This window comes from Oncorhynchus nerka, linkage group LG20 (assembly GCF_034236695.1).
Source record: "Oncorhynchus nerka isolate Pitt River linkage group LG20, Oner_Uvic_2.0, whole genome shotgun sequence".
Classification (NCBI taxonomy): Eukaryota; Metazoa; Chordata; class Actinopteri; order Salmoniformes; family Salmonidae; genus Oncorhynchus; species Oncorhynchus nerka.
This window is the reverse complement of record NC_088415.1, coordinates 88,989,155-89,013,672: the sequence shown is the minus strand read 5'-3', so window position 1 is coordinate 89,013,672 and position 24,518 is coordinate 88,989,155. Positions and strand designations below refer to the sequence as shown.

The 24,518-nt window shown below is 42.4% G+C and overlaps 1 protein-coding gene across 1 annotated transcript in view; it reads left to right on the top strand.

Moving 5' to 3' along the window:
- The window catches only part of LOC115101604 (E3 ubiquitin-protein ligase rnf213-alpha-like), a 58,993-nt gene that overhangs the window by 25,502 nt on the left and 8,973 nt on the right, over positions 1 to 24,518 (top strand). The window contains 30 exon segments of the mRNA XM_065005959.1: positions 233 to 417; positions 509 to 664; positions 1,619 to 5,218; positions 5,312 to 5,442; positions 5,723 to 5,818; positions 5,939 to 6,060; positions 6,430 to 6,552; positions 6,762 to 6,811; positions 6,946 to 7,090; positions 10,026 to 10,161; positions 10,290 to 10,475; positions 10,635 to 10,765; positions 10,959 to 11,104; positions 11,261 to 11,470; positions 14,087 to 14,274; positions 16,028 to 16,148; positions 16,559 to 16,659; positions 16,791 to 16,970; positions 17,088 to 17,254; positions 17,438 to 17,540; positions 18,885 to 18,999; positions 19,134 to 19,341; positions 19,528 to 19,727; positions 19,929 to 20,051; positions 20,221 to 20,331; positions 21,640 to 21,882; positions 21,979 to 22,072; positions 22,330 to 22,364; positions 22,459 to 22,562; positions 23,023 to 23,179. Coding sequence (XP_064862031.1) covers positions 233 to 417; positions 509 to 664; positions 1,619 to 5,218; positions 5,312 to 5,442; positions 5,723 to 5,818; positions 5,939 to 6,060; positions 6,430 to 6,552; positions 6,762 to 6,811; positions 6,946 to 7,090; positions 10,026 to 10,161; positions 10,290 to 10,475; positions 10,635 to 10,765; positions 10,959 to 11,104; positions 11,261 to 11,470; positions 14,087 to 14,274; positions 16,028 to 16,148; positions 16,559 to 16,659; positions 16,791 to 16,970; positions 17,088 to 17,254; positions 17,438 to 17,540; positions 18,885 to 18,999; positions 19,134 to 19,341; positions 19,528 to 19,727; positions 19,929 to 20,051; positions 20,221 to 20,331; positions 21,640 to 21,882; positions 21,979 to 22,072; positions 22,330 to 22,364; positions 22,459 to 22,562; positions 23,023 to 23,179 — 7,667 coding nt within the window.

Genomic DNA, 24,518 nt, shown 5'->3' with positions numbered 1-24,518 from the left:
CCACAGAGCCAAACATGGGCTTTCAAATGTAACCCTGCTATATTTAATATTATGAATGTTTTTTATTTTTTTAAACGTGCGTTTTTAATTTCAGTTGCAAGCCTTGAGTTTCAGGAATACTAATAGTTTATACTCTCAACACATATGAGTTATTCAAATAGAAATGATTCAAAGCCCATACATTTGACCTAGGACTTTGTAGAGCTGAATCAAATGTGTTATTTATTTGTAGGAAAATCTCTGTACATACAGAGGTTGTATGAAAAACTGGAGGGGACTGTGACAATGGGAACCACATTCCGTAAATGCATTCGCTTAATTGAGCCCGAGGTCGATGAGCATATCATTCTTCAGTCCTTGTTTGAAACGCCAGAGAGCAAGGAACACAAAGTCTTTCATTTTGATGTCACATCCTCGGTAAATATTCCTAGTATTAATAAGATATTGAAAATAGTTGATGTTTTTCTGTGACAGGAGATTTTACATTCGTGCTTTTGATGTGCTCCAGGTACAGAAAGGCCTGCATGAATTTCTATTCAAACTGTTCTTCCTGCGTTACCTGACGGATTCCGACGGACTGATGTGGAAATGCAGCAACAAGCACTTGTATGTGATTGAGACACTACAATCCACCAATGAACCGCTCAGACATGCTTCAAGATCTGTAAGTGTCAATCTTTTTTAATTTTGGTCATGTCACGTGAAACTGTTTGAAGTATACTGTTAAATAGCCCTACCAAACGCAGACCGGTGGCTAGCTGCTAGCGTGTTCAATTAGCGTGTTAGCGTGTTAAAAAGATAAGAGGAAGATCAGTGTTCTCCGATGTCATTATCTGAAAACACTGATGACATCATCTAGTGTGCATCATGTAATTTTAACCAACTATGAGCAGGAAAAGGTTTCTTTACTACATTCTTTACTAGGATAACTATATATATATATATATATATATACAGTGCCTTGCGAAAGTATTCGACCCCCTTGAATAATTTTGCACGCCCAATTTTTAAGTTTTTGATTTGTTAAAAAAGTTTGAAATATCCAATAAATGTCGTTCCACTTCATGATTGTGTCCCACTTGTTGTTGATTCTTCACAAAAAAATACAGTTTTATATCTTTATGTTTGAAGCCTGAAATGTGGCAAAAGGTCGCAAAGTTCAAGGGGGGCGAATACTTTCGCATGGCACTGTATATATATATATATATATATGTATGTATGTATGTATGTATGTATATATATATTATTAAAGGGGGATAGACCTTTTCACATGAAAAAACATACCCTTTTCTTTACCTTAAAAGTAGTCTGTGGGGTGGAGTCAGCAACCCAAGATTTGACTTTGTTTACTAGGCTACAGTGATTTACGGTTAGCATTGCATTTAGCTTCATATGATGCATTTTTCATCATCACACTTTTTGCTTTGTCCAAAAAAATACTTTTATCTTGTTGACATGCACACTTTTTTGGGATCATATCAACAGTGGACTAATGAACAAAATACAACAATATTTAATAAATATATCTTTAAATACTTTTTTCTGTTAGACAACCCATTTTAGTCATGGAGGTAGTGTTTGTCAAAATACTTAATATGACATGTATTTGTCTGTTTAGGATCCAAAGGGACACTTTCCTCTCTTTGAGGTCTTTCCTAAGGTCTTCTGCCGTCCACCAAAAGAGGTTATGGGGTTGGAAGCGAGAATTGGAGACGATCCAGTACTGGACACTGAGGACCCACTCATGGATGACCACTGTTTTAGGAGCGAGACCTTTCAAAGACCATACCAGTATCTAACACGGTTCCATAGGGGTGAAAATCTCGACAGCTTCAATTACCAAAGAGTTGAAGGAACTCATGCAGAGTGTCTTCAAATGCTCTTCATCTACTGTGGTATAATTGATCCATCCTGGGCAGAGTTGAAGAACTTTGCTGGATTTCTCAATCTTCAGTTGCTAGACTGTGAGACATCGGATTTCTGCAACTTTGAGTTTGTTGGAGACACTCTTAGGGGATTCAGAAACTTTGTGGTTGACTTCATGATCTTGATGGCCAAGGACTTTGCCACTCCGTCTCTCTGCATCGCTGACCAGAGCCATGGGAGGCAGCCGATGGACACTGGACTCGACGAAAGAGATCTAGCCCCGTTCCTCATCAGGAAGAGATGGGAATCAGAACCGCATCCATACATCTTCTTCAATGATGACCATGTGTCCATGACCTTCATTGGATTTCACCTACGGCTGAACGAGCAAAATGGGGTTGACGCCATCAATCCGTCAACAAATGCGGTAATCAAGAGAAACATTATGACCAAAAACCTGTACAATGGCCTCAGACATCAAAGAGTTCCCTTTAACATCGACTTTGACCAACTTTCTCGAGCAGATAAGATTGAGCGTCTATGTAGTGTGCTGGGGAACAAGTGGCCAACAGACCCTGATGAAACGTATGAGCTCACCACCGACAACATACTTAAGATGATGGCCATTCACATGAGGTTCAGGTGTGGCATTCCAGTCATCATAATGGGGGAGACTGGCTGTGGGAAGACACGGCTCATCAAGTTCCTGTGCGAGTTGAGAAGGAGTGGGGCGCCCACGGAGAACATGAAACTCGTCAAAGTTCACGGTGGAACTACATCTGACATGATCTACAACAAGGTGCGGGAGGCAGAGAAGATTGCGGTTGCCAATAAAGAGAAACACGATTTTGATTCTGTTCTTTTCTTCGATGAAGCTAATACCACTGAAGCAATAAGCAGCATTAAGGAGATCCTATGTGACAACACTGTGCAAGGACAACAACTCAGCTCCCAAACTGGCCTGCAAATCATTGCCGCGTGCAATCCTTACAGGAAACACACAGATGACATGATCAAGAGGCTGGAGGCAGCTGGTTTAGGGTACAGGGTCCGAGCTGAAGAGACTGAAGAAAGACTTGGATCAATCCCTCTTCGTCAGCTGGTGTATAGGGTCCAAGTGTTGCCCCCGAGCATGATTCCTCTGGTGTGGGACTTTGGGCAACTCAGTGATCACACAGAGAAAATGTACATCCAGCAGATTGTACAGAGAGTTGTGGAAACAAATTCAATCAACAGAGAATCCATCAGGATGATCACTGATGTGCTGTCGTCATCGCAGGGATTTATGAGAGAGAGGAAAGACGAATGCAGCTTTGTCAGTCTCAGGGATGTGGAGCGCTGCATGCAAGTGTTTGTGTGGTTCTACAACAACCACTCACTGTTTCAGAATGAGTTAAAAGCATTCCTCCAGAAACAACCCCAGGAGGAAAGGAGCAGGAGTGACCAACTACACTCACCTGCCAGTGATCCAGTTGTTTGGTCACTGTTGATGGCTGTTGGTGTATGTTATCAAGCCTGTCTAGAAAAAAAAGGTGAATACCAGACCACAATCTGCAAATTCCTTCCCCAAGTCACCCCAAAGCAGATGAAGCAGGAAATCTCAGTCATGCAGGACCTTCTCCTAAGCGGTGTCCCAATGGGAGAGACAATAGCAAGAAACAAGGCTTTGAAAGAGAATGTCTTCATGATGGTGATCTGTATCGAGTTACGAATCCCCCTGTTTTTGGTTGGCAAGCCTGGGAGCTCCAAATCTCTGTCTAAAACTCTGGTTGCAGATGCCATGCAGGGCCAAGCTGCACATTCTGAACTGTACAAAAGGCTGAAACAGGTTCACCTGGTGTCCTTCCAGTGCAGCCCTCATTCCACGCCAGAGGGAATCATCAACACATTCAGACAATGTGCCCGCTTCCAAGAGAGCAAGAATTTGGAGGAGTACATCTCTGTTGTTGTGCTAGATGAGATTGGATTGGCAGAGGACTCCCCAAAAATGCCTCTGAAAACACTGCACCCCTTACTGGAGGAAGGCTGCATTGATGACGAGCCACTGCCTCATAAGAGAGTTGGATTCATTGGCATCTCCAATTGGGCCTTGGACCCTGCCAAGATGAACAGAGGCCTCTTTGTGTCCCGTGGTGACCCAGACCAAAATGAGCTACTTGAGAGTGCGAAAGGCATATGCTCATCTGACAAGATGATTCTGGAGAAGGTTAAGCACCTCTTCACACCTTTCTCCCAAGCATATATGACGACTTGCAAGAAAGGGAAAGGGTTTTTCGGTCTACGAGATTACTATAGTCTGGTGAAGATGATGTTCGCCATCACCAAGGCCTCTAAGCAGAGCCCCAGTACAGGTAAAATCATTGAAGCAGTCCTAAGGAACTTCAGTGGAAGGGATGATGTGGACGCAGTGAGTATATTCACCAAAGAGCTGCCCGGCCAATTCATTCAACCGGATTTGGATGGCATCAGCACTATTGATCTGGTGAAACAAAACATTGTTTCCATTTACCAAGATGAGGAGTGCCGATATCTCCTTGTCCTCACCAAAAACTATGCAGCCCTCCAGATTCTCCAGCAGACATTTTTCTCAGACCACAACCATCCAGAGATCATCTTTGGTTCCAGCTTCCCAAAGGATCAAGAGTACACTCAGATCTGCAGAAATATCAACCGAGTGAAGATCTGCATGGAAACTGGCCAGACTGTTGTGCTTCTGAACCTTCAGAATCTGTACGAAAGTCTCTACGACGCTCTCAACCAGTACTATGTTTCACTTGGGGGCCAGAAGTATGTCGATCTTGGATTGGGAACCCATCGTGTGAAGTGCAGAGTTCACAAAAACTTCCGGCTAATTGTCATTGAAGAGAAAGAGGTGGTCTACAAGCAGTTCCCAATTCCCCTGATAAACCGTCTGGAAAAGCACTACCTGGACATCAACACTGTTCTCAAGAAGGACCAGACGGAGATTGTCGAACAACTAAAGGAATGGGTCAAACACTTTGTCTCCTTGAAAAGTCAGCAGTCCAAGACAGACCGCTACAATCCACATGATGTCTTCATTGGCTATCACTCAGACACATGCTCCTCTGTGGTCCTGCAAGTGACTGAGAAGATGAAAACTGAGTCTGACGAATCTGACACTCAGAGGAGAGTCCTGGATGAAGCCAAGCTTATCATGCTGAACTGTGCAACTCCAGATTCTGTCATTCGACTTGACGGGACTAAATTATCTGCTGATGAGACCGAGTCCCTGACTCAAATCTATTTTGAGGAGCAGAATCATCATTCCCTGGCAGACTTCATTGCCTCTCACACACAAGAAGAGGAATGGTTGCATTACCACTTTACAGAGGTAATTCACTTGAATCTTATTTTTTTAAGAATATACCTTTTGAATAGAATGCATCTTATATTGCTCATAAATCGTATTTTGCTCCTTTTGAAGGTCACAACATTTTCCCGGCTATTGACAGCAGCAGATATCCATCAGCTGCAGAACATCACAGAGCTTTGCAACGTCAAGCTTCTCTCGCTGCAACAGTTTGACACAGAGCATTCCTTCCTCAAAGAAATCAGGTCTGCTTAAAAGTTTGAAGATAAGCTCAGTATATAGGGTTGCACAATTCCAATTACTTTCCCAAAATATTTTCCAGAATTCCTGGTTGGAAGATTCCTGGATTTCCTGCTTATTCCGTTCTGATTCCAGGCGTTTTCCAATCAGGATTTCTGGAAAACCTGGGAATTCTGGGAAAGTTACCAGAATTTTGCAACCCTAATTGTATCACGTGTGTGTTTAACCTTGTAGATCATTCATAAGAATGGTACAGGATTAGGAACATAACTGTCTTCTCTCTAGGCAATTTCTTGACTCCACATCTGACGACAAAGTCCTCATCATCCAAACAGACTATGATGAGGACTCCCAGAGCATGAACATTCTGGCATCTGCCAAGTGAGTGATTGTCATTTAGATTTGTCGTCACAACCATTGGAGAGAACTAAACTGAAGTATTAGGTGACACTTGTTGTATTTTTTTTTCCATTTAAATGTTTGATCTTTGAATCTCCTCAGATATTCATCCATAAATGAAATAAACAAATCAAAGGAAGGTGACAATGGAAGGGTGTTTGTTTACTTTGTTACCAAACTGCCCCGAATTAAAGGTGGAACCTCCTATGTTGGATTTCATGGAGGTGAGTTCGTGTTAAAAGCTATACAACAGGCTTTATTTAATAGTATGATCTAGCATCCCACCAAAGAAATGATCTGTTCTGAAATGCTTTCAATATTTACTGGAATTCAAAATACAAAAAAAGGCACTTGCACATGTGAGCGATCTTTCTTTTTTTGTAGGTGCACGGTAACAATTGAATAACGTGAAAGAAAAAATAGAGCTGCATACAGCTCTTGCTAGCGTCACTGTTCTTTATCAAGCTTTGACAAAGGCCTTGAGGCCGATGCGTAAAGTTTAATAAAGAACAGCGAAACTAGCAAGAGCAGTATGCCGGTTTCTCTTTCATATTTACCGGTATGCAATTTCCATCCTCTTTTTCTTCGCAAAGGACCCTGGAAATCAGTTCACATTGACGACCTTAGAAAATCCAAGGAGTTTGTATCAGACGTCCAGTCCTTGAGAAAGCTACCCATCAGCCAACTTTTTGAGAAAATTGAAGAGCCGTCCGAGGGTACATTTGACTTGTATTATAAATTATAAATATCCCAAATTACTTAAATATGGGAAGCCCCAGTGGGAAGAGAACCCATGACCCTTTCATTGCAAGTGCCATGCTTTACCAACTGTTATTATGCACAGTAGCACAAATGTCATAGTTGGGAATTGACTGTAAATATTCCTAGATAATTAGTTTTTTCATAGTTTTCTTTCTTGTTCCAGCAATGCAAACAGATGACACATACATCGAGGCACATGGGGTAGAGCACTCTGTAAGTATTGTATACTACATATTGTATACAAGTTTGTATTGCAGTTCTTAATTATAATATGCATGTGCTTCTGGTTTCTGTAAACCTAACAAGGTCAGGGTGTGTTATTCATGTGAGCATGTTGTTGTTTTTAGGCTGAGTTTGATGCCACAGATCTGATGCGAAGCTGTGTGCAGAGTGCAGTGAGCATGCTCAGAGATCAGGAGGACAGTGGAGCTCTCAGCACCAGGAGGGTTGAGATCCTGCTGACACTTCTGGACGATAGCGAGGACCTGAAAGGTTAATAACCCACAATATTTCCAGTGTGTTACTGTAGTTTCAGTGATAACGAGGACATGAAAGGTTAATAACCCACAATATTTCCAGTGTTTTACTGTAATTTCAGTGATAACGAGGACATGAAAGGTTACGGAACCACAATATTTCCAGTTTGTTACTGTAATTTCAGTGATAACGAGGACATGAAAGGTTAATAACCCACAATATTTCCAGTGTTTTACCGTAATTTCAGTGATAACGAGGACATGAAAGGTTACGGAACCACAATATTTCCAGTTTGTTACTGTAATTTCAGTGATAACGAGGACATGAAAGGTTAATAGCCCACAATATTTCCAGTGTTTTACTGTAATTTCAGTGATAACGAGGGCATGAAAGGTAACGGAACCACAATATTTCCAGTGTGTTACTGTAGTTGCAGTGATTAAAGACAAGACCTAGAAACTTCTCACTTGAAAAAAAAAATACTACAGTTCACTATAAAATATTACAGTACTTGCTATAGAATTCTGTAATAAACTAGAACAGTACACTACACACTGTAGTATCCCTCGATCGTGTAGTGCTTACTATAGAATGTTGTATTATGTGTAAGGGATAAACGCCGACGTTCTGTACATTACCTTGGAAATAATGGACGAGGCAGCGGCACAAGGCAGCGGCACAAGGCAGAGCCGAGTTCTCTTGCGGAGTTCGTTTTTCCAATGTAATGCACAGAAGGGAAGCGTTTATCCCGCTAATACCACAGTTGCCAAAGAAAAGAATATTAAAGCACACATTTAACGGTAGAACAAAAAAAAGTTGATATTTAAATGTTTATAAAAACAAATTTGTACTTTCTCATCTTTTGGTTGCTTAGCGATGCGACCCAGTCGTTTGTTCGATTAGTTTGATATTGATGGTTCTATGTGCGTTTCTTCTATATTTTCACTGGCAACGTTCTTATCCTTTTTTTTTTGCTAACTAGCCAAATAGCTACGGCTAACACAGTTACGAACTCTGCAGCCAGAATAACAGCGAAGTAGCTGCGTTTGCGTTTGTTTAAGCTGTTTTCTGTTGACATTCATTTGGATACATCCATAACGATCTGATGATGCCTGGAATGTTTGCCTTCTTGTCTGGACACTTGACACTGTTCTTTACAAGGAGATTGCATTACATATCAAACACTAGGCTAGAACCTAGCTAAATCATTTGTTGAACCTGTAAATAAAAAAATATAAATAGCTGAAAACAGCTGGTCAAACTAGAGGATTTGAAAGCATAGCACCACTAAACTAGAAACATGAGAGGATTTGCCAGCATAGCACCACTAAACTAAACTAGAAACATGAGAGGATTTGACAGCATAGCACCACTAAACTAAACTAGAAACATGAGAGGATTTGACAGCATAGCACCATTAAACTAAACTAGAAACATGAGAGGATTTGACAGCATAGCACCACTAAACTAGAAACATGAGAGGATTTGACAGCATAGCACCACTAAACTAGAAACATGGGAGGATTTGACAGCATAGCACCACTAAACTAGAAACATGAGAGGATTTGACAGCATAGCACCACTAAACTAGAAACATGGGAGGATTTGACAGCATAGCACCACTAAACTAGAAACTTGGGAGGATTCGACAGCATAGCACCACTAAACTAGAAACATGGGAGGATTTGACAGCATAGCACCACTAAACTAGAAACATGGGAGGATTTGACAGCATAGCACCACTAAACTAGAAAACTAGAAACATGGGAGGATTTGACAGCATAGCACCACTTGCATGACTCAAGAGTAGGGACGAGATAAATTAATGTTCATCACTCATCATGTTTGGTCATCAGATGCTCCAAAAAAAGTAGCTAACTAGCTGAGTTTTTCCTTGTTGGACCTGTGTTTACAATGTATCCTATTTTGGTTTGTGTGGTGGTTGGTTTAGCTTTCTGTAACTTTGTAGCAAGTACGGTCTCTGCATGTATATTTTATAACTGTCCGTTCTAGAATGCCCTTCTAGCCAATCAGAAACAAGTATTCAACAATGCTGTAGTATAATGTAGAATAACTGTACTGCACACTGTAGTATCCCTCGGTCATGTGTAGTACTAACTATCGAATGTTGTAGTATACTGTAGAAAACTATAGTAAATACTACAGTATTTTTCACACAAACACTGTAGTAAATAAATAGTACAGTAATGTCTGCAAAAACACAACACTTTAAAAAAAAAATCTATAGTAAATACTACTGTATTTAATTAGCATATTACCCTGCCCATTCCCCTCCCCATATCCCAATTTGTGCCACCCATAAGTTGGAAACCTGCATGCCAAGTATAGACCATATTGCGTGTTCCTTACAGGTTATACAAAAGAGCAGAAACTCTGAACTATCCGTTCAGACCCCAGTCCTACTTACCTACAGGTTATACAAAAGAGCAGAAACTCTGAACTATTCGTTCAGACCCCAGTCCTACTTACCTACAGGTTATGGAAAATGTAATCTTTTAGTATTTCTCCTGCACCTCTATGTCAAAGATAGTAAAACAAAAATACTATTGTAAATACTACCGTAATATTTGCAAAAAACACTACAGAATATTAGTCTGCAAAAGCACTACAGCAAATACTACAGTATACTACAATCCACAAAAATGCTACATTCATTACTATAGTATTTACTACAGTAATTTATACTATAGTTAGCTGAAAATACTGCGGTATACTACAGTCAAATCTGCAAAAACACTACAGTGAATACTATAGTATTTATACCATAATTTACTATAGTACTTTTCATTATAAATGGGCCCAAAATCCAAATATAGAACGTCTGAGAGGGACAATTATCTCAGGTCGTAACAGAAAACAAATACTGTAACTAAAGGTAACTGGCTTTTACATGAATGTATATGCTTGATCTCTGTATTGTGCCCTAAAGCTACGTTCCTGACAACCCTGAGAAGCCGCCTTCACTCTCTACTGGAGAACCGTGAGCGAAATATCCCTTCCCCCAAGTTCTGGGTGTTAACGGAGGCATCCAACATCGATGCTCTTCAGGAGGGGGGAACCTTCACGTATGTTAATCAATGATACTGCACTACTCTGCATATGGAAAGTCGATAATTTCATTCATTTTCAAATGGTTATTTTGTCTTGTCATTGTTCAGAAGTATAGTCAGTTCATACTGTATTTGTTCCACAGACAAACTCTATGGAAGAGAATCCAAGCAGTGGTCACACCCCTCTTGGCCCAGTTGGTCTCAGTCATTGACCGGGACCGTAATCTTGACCTCCTGCTGGACAGAAACAGTGGGGAGGAAGTCCGAAACCTGTGGCTGAAGATATTCGGCAGTAACGAGATGCTTGATATTCCTAACGTTGATCTCAAGTGAGTGATTTATGTGTGATGATACACAGACCAGATTAAGAAACCGACTGGACTGCCTGGAGTCCTTGTATGACAGTGTAAGGTTTTGTGTAGCCTGTGTTGTGTCTCAGTGGAACAGGTAGATCAGGTCACTGCTCACAAACTCCCCATTTCCCGCAGTTCTGAGTCTAAGACCATCCTGGTGCAGAGCCATGTCACAGCTGAGAGGACCATGTGCTGCACAATGCCCTTTAGCTGGAGGATCAGAGATATCCTGGACGAACTATTGATTCAAACTCGGCAGACCAGAGGTAAATAATTGAATGCCTTAATTCAGACGTAAAAATAAAATATTTTTTTTACGATACATTTAGATAACAATTGTATAGCTTATGCAAATGTAATACATTATTCTTAAAGGTGTATTTCTTATCTCTCATGTGGACTACTTACAGTATTTAGTTGTATAAACTCAATCTTTTACAAATGTTTTTTTCTTGGGAGGACGTGTCGAGGTGTTCTTTGAGAAAATCCCTCTTGGTCAGTATCTGGCTACATTGGGTGAGAAACTGCAGAGGGAATTTTTCCAAAGGTACCTGCAGGACTTCATTGCCATGACGATGAAAGTGGCTTCGGAGGCAGAGTTAAAGGTATGCCTTTGCAACATCATCATGTTTTCAATACATACAAATAGTAAAACAATAGGTTCCATTTATAGAAAGGTCCTTTCTATTTACTGTCAAATATGATAATAATATGGCTACCCATCAATTAGGTGATCCTAATGAATATATGTTTTTTCCCAGCATCTGTGTGAAGCCCTGAGCTGCTGTGTGAATGAGCTCCAGAGGAGACGAAAAGCTCCAAGTGAAGAGATTCCCTCCCTGCCCCTGATCCACACTGCCTACAACATGTACCGTACCCGTCTGCACAACCTCACCAGGATAATGTCGTTGCAACCACAGGTGGTTCCTCACCTGCAGAGAATCCCACTAGTGAAGGACAGCCCAGAGATGGTAAGAATCACACTAGTAAAGATCAGCCCAGAGATGGTAAGAATCACACTAGTGAAGGACAGCCCAGTGTAAGAATCAAACTAGTGAAGGACAGCCCAGAGATGGTATGAATCACACTAGTGAAGGACAGCCCAGAGATGGTAAGAATCAAACTAGTAAAGATCAGCCCAGAGATGGTAAGAATCACACTAGTAAAGATCAGCCCAGAGATGGTAAGAATCACACTAGTGAAGGACAGCCCAGTGTAAGAATCACACTAGTGAAGGACAGCCCAGAGATGCTAAGAATCACACTAGTGAAGGACAGCCCAGAGATGGTAAGAATCACACTAGTGAAGGACAGCCCAGAGATGGTAAGAATCACACTAGTGAAGGACAGCCCAGAGATGGTAAGAATCACACTAGTGAAGGACAGCCCAGAGATGGTAAGAATCACACTAGTGAAGGACAGCCCAGAGATGGTAAGAATCACACTAGTAAAGATCAGCCCAGAGATGGTAAGAATCACACTAGTGAAGCACAGCCCAGAGATGGTAAGAATCACACTAGTGAAGGACAGCCCAGTGTAAGAATCAAACTAGTGAAGGACAGCCCAGAGATGGTATGAATCACACTAGTGAAGGACAGCCCAGAGATGGTAAGAATCAAACTAGTAAAGATCAGCCCAGAGATGGTAAGAATCAAACTAGTAAAGATCAGCCCAGAGATGGTAAGAATCACACTAGTAAAGATCAGCCCAGAGATGGTAAGAATCACACTAGTGAAGCACAGCCCAGAGATGGTAAGAATCACACTAGTGAAGGACAGCCCAGAGATGGTAAGAATCACACTAGTGAAGGACAGCCCAGAGATGGTAAGAATCACACTAGTGAAGGACAGCCCAGAGATGGTAAGAATCACACTAGTGAAGGACAGCCCAGAGATGGTAAGAATCACACTAGTGAAAGCCAGCCCAGAGATGGTAAGAATCACACTAGTGAAGCACAGCCCAGAGATGGTAAGAATCACACTAGTGAAGGACAGCCCAGAGATGGTAAGAATCACACTAGTGAAGGACAGCCCAGAGATGGTAAGAATCACACTAGTGAAGGACAGCCCAGAGATGGTAAGAATCACACTAGTGAAGGACAGCCCAGAGATGGTAAGAATCACACTAGTGAAGGACAGCCCAGAGATGGTAAGAATCACACTAGTGAAGGACAGCCCAGAGATGGTAAGAATCACACTAGTGAAGGAAGGACAGCCACTAGTGAAGGACAGTAAGAATCACACTAGTGAAGGACAGCCCAGAGATGGTAAGAATCACACTAGTGAAGGACAGCCCAGAGATGGTAAGAATCACACCCAGAAGATGGTAAGAATCACACTAGTGAAGGACAGCCCAGAGATGGTAAGAATCACACTAGTGAAGGACAGCCCAGAGATGGTAAGAATCACACTAGTGAAGGACAGCCTAGTGAAGGACAGCCCAGAGATGGTAAGAATCACACTAGTGAAGGACAGCCCAGAGATGGAAAGACAAGAATCACACTAGTGAAGGACAGCCCAGAGATGGTAAGAATCACACTAGTGAAGAACAGCCCAGAGATGGTAAGAATCACACTAGTGAAGGACAGCCCAGAGATGGTAAGAATCACACTAGTGAAGGACAGCCCAGAGATGGTAAGAATCACACTAGTAAAGATCAGCCCAGAGATGGTAAGAATCACACTAGTGAAGGACAGCCCAGAGATGGTAAGAATCACACTAGTGAAGGACAGCCCAGAGATGGTAAGAATCACACTAGTGAAGGACAGCCCAGAGATGGTAAGAATCACACTAGTGAAGGACAGCCCAGAGATGGTAAGAATCACACTAGTGAAGGACAGCCCAGAGATGCTAAGTGCATATATTTTCCACACACTGCCACATTTAGTACTGAGAAATCAGTTTTTTTATGTTCCAAATGTTTGTATAGAGTATATATGAAACAGCCCATGATACTAGTTGAACATACAGCCACATTTAGTACTGAGAAATCAGTTTTTTTATGTTCCAAATGTTTGTATAGAGTATATATGAATGTATGATACTAGTTGAACATACAGTATATATGAATGTATGATACTAGTTGAACATACAGTATATATGAATGTATGATACTAGTTGAACATACAGTATATTTGAATGTATGATACTAGTTGAACATACAGTATATATGAATGTATGATACTAGTTGAACATACAGTATATATGAATGTATGATACTAGTTGAACATACAGTATATATGAATGTATGATACTAGTTGAACATACAGTATATATGAATGTATGATACTAGTTGAACATACAGTATATATGAATGTATGATAGTAGTAGGTTATTTACAGTATGTACTGTCAAAAAAGGGAGTACTCCCTGACGAAGGCCTTGCAGCCGAAACGCGTCAGATTTTTAAAACCTTGTTTCTATTGAACATGCCATACAAATAAAGCAATTTTAATTAATTATATGAAGAGCACCGTGGTCCACCAAAATGTCTAGTGCTTTCCATCTTCACTGTACTGCCAACATGGCGCTTGAAACCTTCCGGTTGCTAGTCCATCGCTCTAACCACTAGGCTACCCTGCCCCCACAGGTTATGGATGTCTATGCAGCAGTTGCCTGTGTTGAGCTCCTGGAACCCCCTGCATTGGACTCTGATGCCCAGTGCCAGGACTGGCTGAAGCAGGTGAAAAGACTGAAGGGGTCTATGGAGCTGGTCTGCTCCCAGAGAAGCCTGAAGCAGTATGGAGAGAGGAGCCGGGAACTGTTTGACTACATCTGGTGAGGGAAATGTCTCTTTGAAAGACTACAGAGGGCCATTTGACTTTATTCCATTTTGTTTATAAGAAAGTCAATATGCATTGCGAAAGAGGTGAAGACCTTCACTGTATAAAGTTCTGAATTCAAGGTGCTAGTCCATCCACACATGTTGGAATGAAGTAGTAAAGCAAGCATATCCATGATATTCAAAAAGCAATAAAAAATATACAGTATCAGTCAAAAATTTGGACACCTACTCATTGAAGGGTTTCATTTCTTTTTACTGTTTTCTACATTGTAGTATAAAAACTGTGAAATAACACATATGGAATCATGTAGTAACCAAATGAGTGTTAAACAAATCAAAATATATTTTAGATTCTTCAAAGTAGCCACCCTTTGCCTCGATGACAGCTTTGCACACTCTTGGCATTCTCTCAACCAGCTTCACCTGGAATGCTTTTCCAACAATCTTGAAGGAGTTCCCATATATGCTGAGCACTTGTTGGCTGCTTTTCCTTCACTCTGCGGTCCAACTCATCCCAAACCATCTCAATTGGGTTGAGGTCGGGTGATTGTGGAGGCCAAGTCATTTGATAAAGTACTCCATCACTCTCCTTCTTGGTCAAATAACCCTTACACAGCCTGGAGGTGTGTTGGTTCATTGTCATGTTGAAAAACAAATTATAGTGCAAACCAAATGGGATGGCATATTGCTGCAGAATGCTGTGGTAGCCATGCTGGTTAAGTGTGCCTTGAATTCTAAATAAATCACTGACAGTGTTACCAGCAATGCACCTTCACACCTCCTCCTCCATGCTTCACGGTGGGAAGCATACACCCGGAGATCATCTGTTCACCTACTCTGCGTCAAACAAAGACAAGGACAGATTTCCACCTGTCTAATGAACATTGCTCATGTTTCTTGGTCTAAGCAAGTCTCTTCATCTTGTTGGTGTCTTTTAGTAGTGGTTTCTTTGCAGCAATTCAACCATAAAGGCCTAATTCACGCTGTATCCTCTGAACAGTTGATGTTGAGATGTGTCTCTTGAACTCTGTGAAGCATTTATTTGGGCTGCAATTGAAGTGTGGTTAACTATAATGAGCGTATCCTCTGTAACGAGGTAACTCTGGGTCTTCCTTTCCTGTGGCGGTCCTCATGAGAGCCAGTTTCATCATAGCGCTTGATGGTTTTTGCGACTGCACTTGAAGAAACCTTAATGTCTTAAAGTAATGCTGGACTCTCGCTTCTCTTTGCTTATTTGAGCTGTTCTTGCCATAATATGGACTTGGTCTTTTACCAGATAGTGCTATCTTCTGTATACCACCCCTACCTTGTCACAACACAACTGGTTGGCTCAAACGCATTAAGAAAGAAAGAAATTACACAAATTAACTTTTAACAAGGCACACATGTTAAATGAAATGCATTCCAGGTGACTACCTCATTAAGTTGGTTGAGAGAATACCAAGAGTATGCAAAGCTTTCATCAAGGCAAAGGGTGGCTACTTTGAAGAATCTATATATTTTGAATTTTCACTTTTTTTGGTTACTACATGATTCCATATGTGTTGTTTCGTAGTTTTGATGTCTGTGTTTTTGTGTTTTGATACAATGTAGAAAATAGTCAAACAAATATAAATATATATATATATATATATATATAAATAAGTAAGTAAGTAATTAATTGTTTGTCTGAATTAACTTTCTGGGCTGTCCATTAATTCTTCCAGAATAAGTAAAGATTTGTCCTTGTTTGTTTTGTGTTTCTAGTAATCATTGGAACCGTATCCGCATCGTCTTTCTGTTTGTGGAACACATGCTGCTAGGCTTTGAGTCTGAGGAGAGGGCGCTCAAGTCTCTGGTCCTTGATCACACTCATACCTTAGGCAAAGTGAGTTCACATAATAGATTTTTTGTTATTTAAGTCAACATGCCACCGATTTACATTTGGTGCTTTATTTATACTTATTTCCATCCCATATTTCAGGTTTAGCACCCATCACTTAAACTATGTATATGTGAACCTGAGCTCTTGAACTATTTTAACGTATTGCAATTTTCTCATTACATTGAACGTTGTGCTTAAAGGATAAATTCAGTATTTTACAAGTGAATGTTTAAACTGTTCCTAACCCTGGAACTTCAGCTAACTTTTGTCACCACTAGCTAAAAACCAATGGGAGTAATGGGCAACAACTGTGTAATTTACATTTTTTTTTTTTAACAAAAAAACTGAAATCAACTCAATTGGTTGGATGTCATTTTAACTAATATGTGACTACTAATTATCTCGTGTGGCAGATTCTGGTAAAAAACTCAGACGTAAAGTCGGAGGAACCATTTGCGGCCATCATTACAATACTGAAGACTTGCAAGCAGAAAGCAAGTGATCTGATTTGCAAGTAAGTCTATTTGATATAATTTATTTAGTGTAAAAAGCTATTCATATTATATGTCTACATTATTCGCTGTGGCTGATAAGCTTTATACAGAATTTGCTGTTTAATGACGCCAGCTATTTTTTTTTCCTTAGGTTTGGTTTCCAGTGCCGTGTGTGCATGGGGGAACCACAAGACCCGGTGGATCTACCCTGTCACCACATCTTCTGTCTGACCTGTGTCAGAGGATGTCTCAGCACAGGCCAAATGTACTGCCCCATGTGCAAACACGAACTCCCAGATGACTTCCAGGTCAAAGTGTCAGAGGACATAAGGTGGGTGTGTTTTACCCTTTAAAAAAAAACAAAAAAAACTGGATAGCCAATGATAAAGGACATGTCTTTCCCTGTAACCGTCGTATCTGTCTAAATCTGTCTATTATGGTTTTGCAGAGCTTGCATCACCCTAAACGCCCAGTTCAGGCAGAGTTGCAATGCGTTTTTCATAGACCTGGTCACTACTGTGTGCTTCAAGGACAACATCCCCCCATCAAAAGGTGTCATCCTGCACCTGTTGTCCTTCCTCATGGTCGAGACAGAACCCATCCCACTCATCAGAGGTACCCTCAACACACACATGCAAATAACACGCAAACACACTAGTCAAAAATATAGAGTTTAGATTCCGTTTGTTCCTTGTATTCTTTTTGACATTTTAAGCATTTAAACAGACCGGAGGGAAGATTGTGGCTCAGTAAAATGTTTTTAATCTTTGTTCTGATTTTATATTATATTTGTTCCAGCACAAAGTCAGATACACACCAAAGATTTCTCACCATTTGATGAGTCTATGGACAAGAATCCTGTGGTGCGATCAGTGATACTGAAGCTTCTGCTCAAGTACACGTGAGTGAACCAGAAAATAAAGTGTTGTTCATACACTATATATTTACACAAAAGTATGTGGACACCCCTTCAAATGAGTGTATTTGGCTATTTCAGCCACACCGTTGCTGACAGGTGTATAAAATCGAGCACACAGCAATGCGATCTCCATAGACAAACATTGTCAGTAGAATGGCCTTACTGAAGAGCTCAGTGACTTTCAACGTGACACCGTCATAGGATGCCACCTTTCCAACAATTGAGTTCGTATAATGTTTTCCTTGCTGGAGCTGCCCCGGTCAACTGTAAGTGCTATCATTGTGTAGTGGAAACGTCTAGGAGCAACAATGGCTCAGCTGCGAAGTGGTAGGCCACAAAAGCTCACAGAACGGGACCGTTGAGTGCTGAAGCGCGTAAAAATGGTCTGTCCTTGTTTGCAACACTCCACTACCGAGTTCCAAACTGCCTCTGGAAGCAACGTCAGCACAAGGACTGTTTGTCGGGAGCTTCATGAAATGGGTTTCCATGGCCGAGCATTCCGCACACAAGCCTAACGATCACCATGCGCAATGCCAAGCGTCGGCTGGAGTGGTGTAAAGCTTGGACTCTGGAGCAGTGGAAACGTGTTCTCTGGAGTGATGAATCATGCTTCATCATCTGGCAGTCTGACCGACGAATCTGGGTTTGGCGGATGCCAAGAGAACGCTACCTGCCCCAATGTTTAGTGCCGACTAATGTTTGGTGGAAGCGGAATAATGGTCTGGGGCTGTTTTTCATGGTTCGGGCTTGGCTCCTTAGTTCCAGTGAAGGGAAATAGTAACGCTATAGCATACAATGACATTATAGACGATTCTGTGCTTCCAACTTTGTGGCAACAGTTTGGGGAAGGCCCTTTCCTGTTTCAGCATGACTATGCCCCTGTGCACAAAACGATGTCCATACATAAATTATTTGTCTATCGGTGTGGAAGAACTTGACTGGCCTGCACAGAGCCCTGACCTCAACCCCATCGAACACCTTTGGGATGAATTTGAATGCCTAATTAGCCAAGCCTAATTGCCCAACATCATGCTCCATGCTCTTGTGGCTGAATGGAAGCAAGTCCCCGCAGCAATGTTCCAACATTTTGTGGAAATCCTTCCCAGAAGAGTGGAGGCTGTTATAGCAGCAAAGGGGGGACCAACTCCATATTAATGCCCATGATTTTGGAATGAGATGTTTGACGAGCAGGTGTCCACATACTTTTCATCATGTAGTGTATCACTGCAATGCTGCTGTAACCAGCAACGTATATCAGTTTGTTTCAGATGTTATCAAACATTTGACTGAAAATGAACATTTTTTTTTGTTGTTGTGTGTTTTTAGCTTTGATGAAGTCAAAGAATATCTGCAGCAGTATTTGACATTGATAGAAGAGAGCAACATTCTAGAGGCTGAGGATAAAAATGAACTTTATGCGCTCTACATCAACTGCCTTGAGGTAGGATCTGACAGGATTTCACCCTATATCAATGGAGTGCTATCACTATTCTATTTGTAAAAGAGGTCTTCTAACCTCAACGGAACTTTCTGGTTAAATAAATAGAATAGATGTTTAAAACGTTTTTTCTGCAGGACTCTATGTTCGACAGAAAGCCACATGAATGCCAGAAGCCTGCAGACCAGCAGGCCTACCTGCAGAAAGAGACTGAGTTCTTGAGTCACTTCCTGGACTCTGTCACTGCGTCGGCTGAGACTGTCACAATAGAGTACCTGCAACAGATCGCGAGGGTCCGTCTATGCCTGGACACGGCTGCACACTTGCTCCATAGCACACAGTCTGGTAAAAACACTCAGTCAATATGGCGTCACGAATTCTGATCCTTGTTGCTTTACAAATTGTGCTTGTTGGTGTGAATTAATTATAGTAAAAAAAAAAAAATTAGACAGAATGTTTTATAAGGATTACTTGCAATCACTTTGATTGACTGATCTAAGATCTGTCCTCGGTTCCTCACATTGTGTGCAGGGGAATGTGAAAATCGTCAGGATGCGGTCGAGGAGTTCCTGTGTGCTGTTAGGAGCCTGTGTAAGGAGAGTAAGAACGACTGGTACAGGGTTTACCTGATCCGCAACATCAGCAGCCAGCAGGGTGTAGAGTATGTCCAGAGAATGCTGAGGGACACAGAGACGTACAGGTGGCTTTTTCCTGAAGAGGTGCAGCAACAGGTACATCACAGGGTTTCATGAAATGCTTCATACAACCACATAAAATCCCCCATTGATCCTGTTTTCTGTCCTCTAGTGTTTACAAACACGTTTCTAAAGTGGGACCTGAGTGGGTTAGATACAACGATGTGTATTTCCTAGCTAGTACTGTGAAAGATGATGTTATAGATATCAAGGTCTCTTCCATCGTCTTGCATGCAGAATGAAGATGTTGGCCAGATGGACCAGTATCTCGTCTATGGAGACGACTACCAGGTTATCCGCGAGGCTGTTGCCAAAGCAGTACTAGAGGACAGTGTGCAGGAGATTGAGGATACCTGTCAGGTATTAGTTTAACTCCACTAAACTTAATACCACTGTATGTAATGTGTGTGTGTGTATTAGTTTTATTAAAATGTGTGTGTGTGTGCATTAGTTTTATTAAAACTATTTCTAACCTAAGATTTTATGTTTGGTGAATTTGTCCTCAGCTTTGTGTGTTGTTTTGTTGTAGAGATGTACTGCACCTGCAAGGAGGCGGACCTTGTATATCCTGCTGGCTCTTTTCAGAGAAGTCACCAGTCTGTACCGAGCAGCCAACACAGGCCTCCACCCCACCCCTAAGGTAGGAACACAGGCCTCCACCCCACCCCTAAGGTAGGAACACAGGCCTCCACCCCGCCCCTAAGGTAGGAACACAGGCCTCCACCCGCCCCTAAGGTAGGAACACAGGCCTCCACCCGCCCCTAAGGTAGGAACACAGGCCTCCACCCGCCCCTAAGGTAGGAACACAGGCCTCTACCCGCCCCTAAGGTAGGAACACAGGCCTCTACCCGCCCCTAAGGTAGGAACACAGGCCTCTACCCGCCCCTAAGGTAGGAACACAGGCCTCCACCCTGCCCCTAAGGTAGGAACACAGGCCTCCACCCTGCCCCTAAGGTAGGAACACAGGCCTCCACCCTGCCCCTAAGGTAGGAACACAGGCCTCCACCCTGCCCCTAAGGTAGGAACACAGGCCTCCACCCTGCCCCTAAGGTAGGAACACAGGCCTCCACCCTGCCCCTAAGGTAGGAACACAGGCCTCCACCCTGCCCCTAAGGTAGGAACACAGGCCTCCACCCTGCCCCTAAGGTAGGAACACAGGCCTCCACCCTGCCCCTAAGGTAGGAACACAGGCCTCCACCCTGCCCCTAAGGTAGGAACACAGGCCTCCACCCTGCCCCTAAGGTAGGAACACAGGCCTCCACCCTGCCCCTAAGGTAGGAACACAGGCCTCCACCCTGCCCCTAAGGTAGGAACACAGGCCTCCACCCTGCCCCTAAGGTAGGAACACAGGCCTCCACCCTGCCCCTAAGGTAGGAACACAGGCCTCCACCCTGCCCCTAAGGTAGGAACACAGGCCTCCACCCTGCCCCTAAGGTAGGAACACAGGCCTCCACCCTGCCCCTAAGGTAGGAACACAGGCCTCCACCCTGCCCCTAAGGTAGGAACACAGGCCTCCACCCTGCCCCTAAGGTAGGAACACAGGCCTCCACCCTGCCCCTAAGGTAGGAACACAGGCCTCCACCCTGCCCCTAAGGTAGGAACACAGGCCTCCACCCTGCCCCTAAGGTAGGAACACAGGCCTCCACCCTGCCCCTAAGGTAGGAACACAGGCCTCCACCCTGCCCCTAAGGTAGGAACACAGGCCTCCACCCTGCCCCTAAGGTAGGAACACAGGCCTCCACCCCGCCCCTAAGCTATACATATTGGACCACCTCCTTCAACTCAACATCAGAGGGAGAACTGTTATCCCACAACTAACGATAGAGTTGGCAAACTATTCCGATTTTGAAGTTACAACAGTTATACTTTGAATTCTATTTATATTTGTAGACTTCAGAAAATCCCAATTACACTTATCCAAAATGTCTGACTTGTTTTACTCCTCCAGCAATGCAAAGCACTTGAGGACTTCATCGAGGGATCAAGGTACCTACATCGCAGGGAAGTGAGGGACTTTGCCAAAGAATTGGTTCACAACAGGATGGGAGGACTGAGTGTCCTGGCGGACCGGTCCAGTATGGAGCACACCCTTATAGAGCTGGCTGTCCACATGTCTGCTGTGCTGCTCACTGGGACAGAAGGGCTGCTCACACCTCTACAGCAGCTTGGCCTGTCTCCCAACAATATGCTGGTATGATTCTCATCAGCACCTGTCAATATCTTACATTGACTTTCTCCTTGTTGACTGTGGGAGTTGTCTTTTATCTGCTTATGTCTACCCCAACAGAGTGCCTTTCTACCCACAATGCCTGAGGACATGCTGGCTGTCGCTCAAAGGCTTATAACTCAGAATAAAGTGGATTATGGACTCTCCTGGTACTGTAAGTACAGACATTTTGAATCCTAACCTGATAAACGCTTGTACTGTAACTTGAACTTTGAGTTAATCATCGGAGGTACACCTCTGTGAAATTGTATTTGTTAACATCGTGCTACAGGAAGCGTATAGACAGTAACTGTGTTGTGGATATCTACCGTTGGAAATTGATTGTTATTTTCAGATTCAGCTATAATATAATTTTGGGTCAAAAACAATAACATTTCTGTATAAGCTCAGTTTTGACTCAAATCTCAACAGCTTGTCCGAATGGTCACCCCTGTGTTGTGGATAAGGTAAGCAAAGTTCTTCATGTAAAATTGCGTTAGTTTAATATTTTATGTTCGTTAGCTAAGCAAACAGCCAACTGATTTAACCACTCTATTGCAGTGTGGTCAACCCACCCATAAGGCAAAATGTCTAGAGTGTGAGGCGGAGATTGGAGGGGAGAACCATGTTCCCTTGACTGGTTTCCAGAAGATGGAGCTACAGCAGTAAGTCAGCTCTCTAAGGGCCCGACATTGATATTACTGTCAAAGCATCAGAGTAGGAGTGCTGATCTAAGATCAGTTTGGCCTTTAAAATTATACTAAACAAAAGACAGGAGGGACCTGATCCTAGATTAGCACTCCCACACTCTTAGAAAAATGGTTCTTCATCTATCCCCATAGGATAACTCTTCGAATAACCCTTTTTGGTTCCAGGTAGAACCCTTTTGGTTCCATGTACAACTCTTTCCACCGCAAAGGGTCCAACCTGGAACCAAAAAGGGTCCAACCTGGAACCAAAAAGGGTCCAACCTGGAACCAAAAAGGGTTCTACCTGGAACCAAAAAGGGTTCCTAATGAAGACGAGAACCCCTTTGGAACCCTTTTTTTCTTAGTGTTTTCTGATACGTTTGATACATGGCTCCAGATCTCATGTCACGAGCAAAAACTGAACGTGTCCTCTTAGGGGAGATCTCACAAGGACTGGCCACATCCTGGGAGACCCTCAGAGGAGGGACAACCCAGACACCCTGGACACCAAAAACATGTCCCTCACCCCCTTCATCCTGGTCAGACTGCTCACCCACCTGGCCATGCTGAGAGGGGCCTCAGAGCAGCCACAGGTAGGCCATCTTGTCTGCCAAAAGCTGCCAACTCTTTCTAGCTTTATGGGTCCAGTGTGTGAAAGAACAGTACCTTAATTAAGTAGGGAGTCCACCCACACTGCCAAGAGTGATTGCTTTGGTGATGAAATTCCACTTCCTTGTAATATAAAATACATTTTACCAATAGAAATATGATAATTCATGTTATTAATTGTTCAGTGGGTTATTTCTTGGACATATCAACATTAAAGTCGGATTTCATAACATTATACATCTAATTTATAAGCATCGACCTCTATTGACATAGCGGTGCAGGTTTCTAGTAACAACTTTTGAGGATTTTATATATTTGGGGTATTAGCCTTCAAAGTTGTTTCTGCGGTTTGCTAAAAGCAAAATTTGCATGACGAGCTGAATTAAATGTAAAAGGCTTTGAAAATAAAAAGCTTGGTATACGCTCAGTGCTCAGTAGACATTTCAGAGATACGCTAGTTTTTGTGAGAAATATTTGAAAAAGAACATGAAATAATTTAGTCTCAAAATCGATATCTATCTTACCTCTCAATTTTTTTAATGTCCTGTGGGTTCGAGAAGAAAGAACGAGTTCAACAGGAAAGTTTGCCTGTCAGGTAGCCTTAATTCTTGCACAGAATCCAGCTTAGCTGACGCAATACAATGTTCAATTCATTTCTGACCACTTTTTTTCTCTCTGGACCCATTTGATTTAGTCCCTCTAATTCTGACCATCCAACGAGGGTAAAAACTCGGTTAACTTCTTAACAGATTGTGATCGAGACATGAGGCTTGGACCACTGGCTTTCTTAGAGGATTATCTATACCAGAGCATGAAAGGGATCTTCAGTGAATTCCATAAAATAGTGAAACAGTAAAAAAAAGTTATCCTTTAGATAAAACCATACTAAATATTTTTACGTCTCCAAATAATTGATTTAAACACACTGTTTTGCAATGAAGGTCTACAGTAGCCTCAACAGCACTCTGTAGGGTAGCACCATGGTCTACAGTAGCTTCAACAGCACTCTGTAGGGTAGCACCATGGTCTACAGTAGCCTCAACAGCACTCTGTAGGGTAGCACCATGGTCTACAGTAGCCTCAACAGCACTCTGTAGGGTAACACCATGGTGCAGCCGGAGAACAGGTACGGTTCTCACGCCCTTCCATAGATTTTAGACGGTAATTATGGCAACTTCCGGAGGACATCCTCCAACCTATCAGAGCTCTTGCAGCATGAACTGTCCACCCAATCAAAGGATCAGAAAATTAATCGAGTACTGAAAGCATAAGCTACAGCTAGCTAGCACTGCAGTGCATAAAATGTGGTGAGTAGTTGACTCA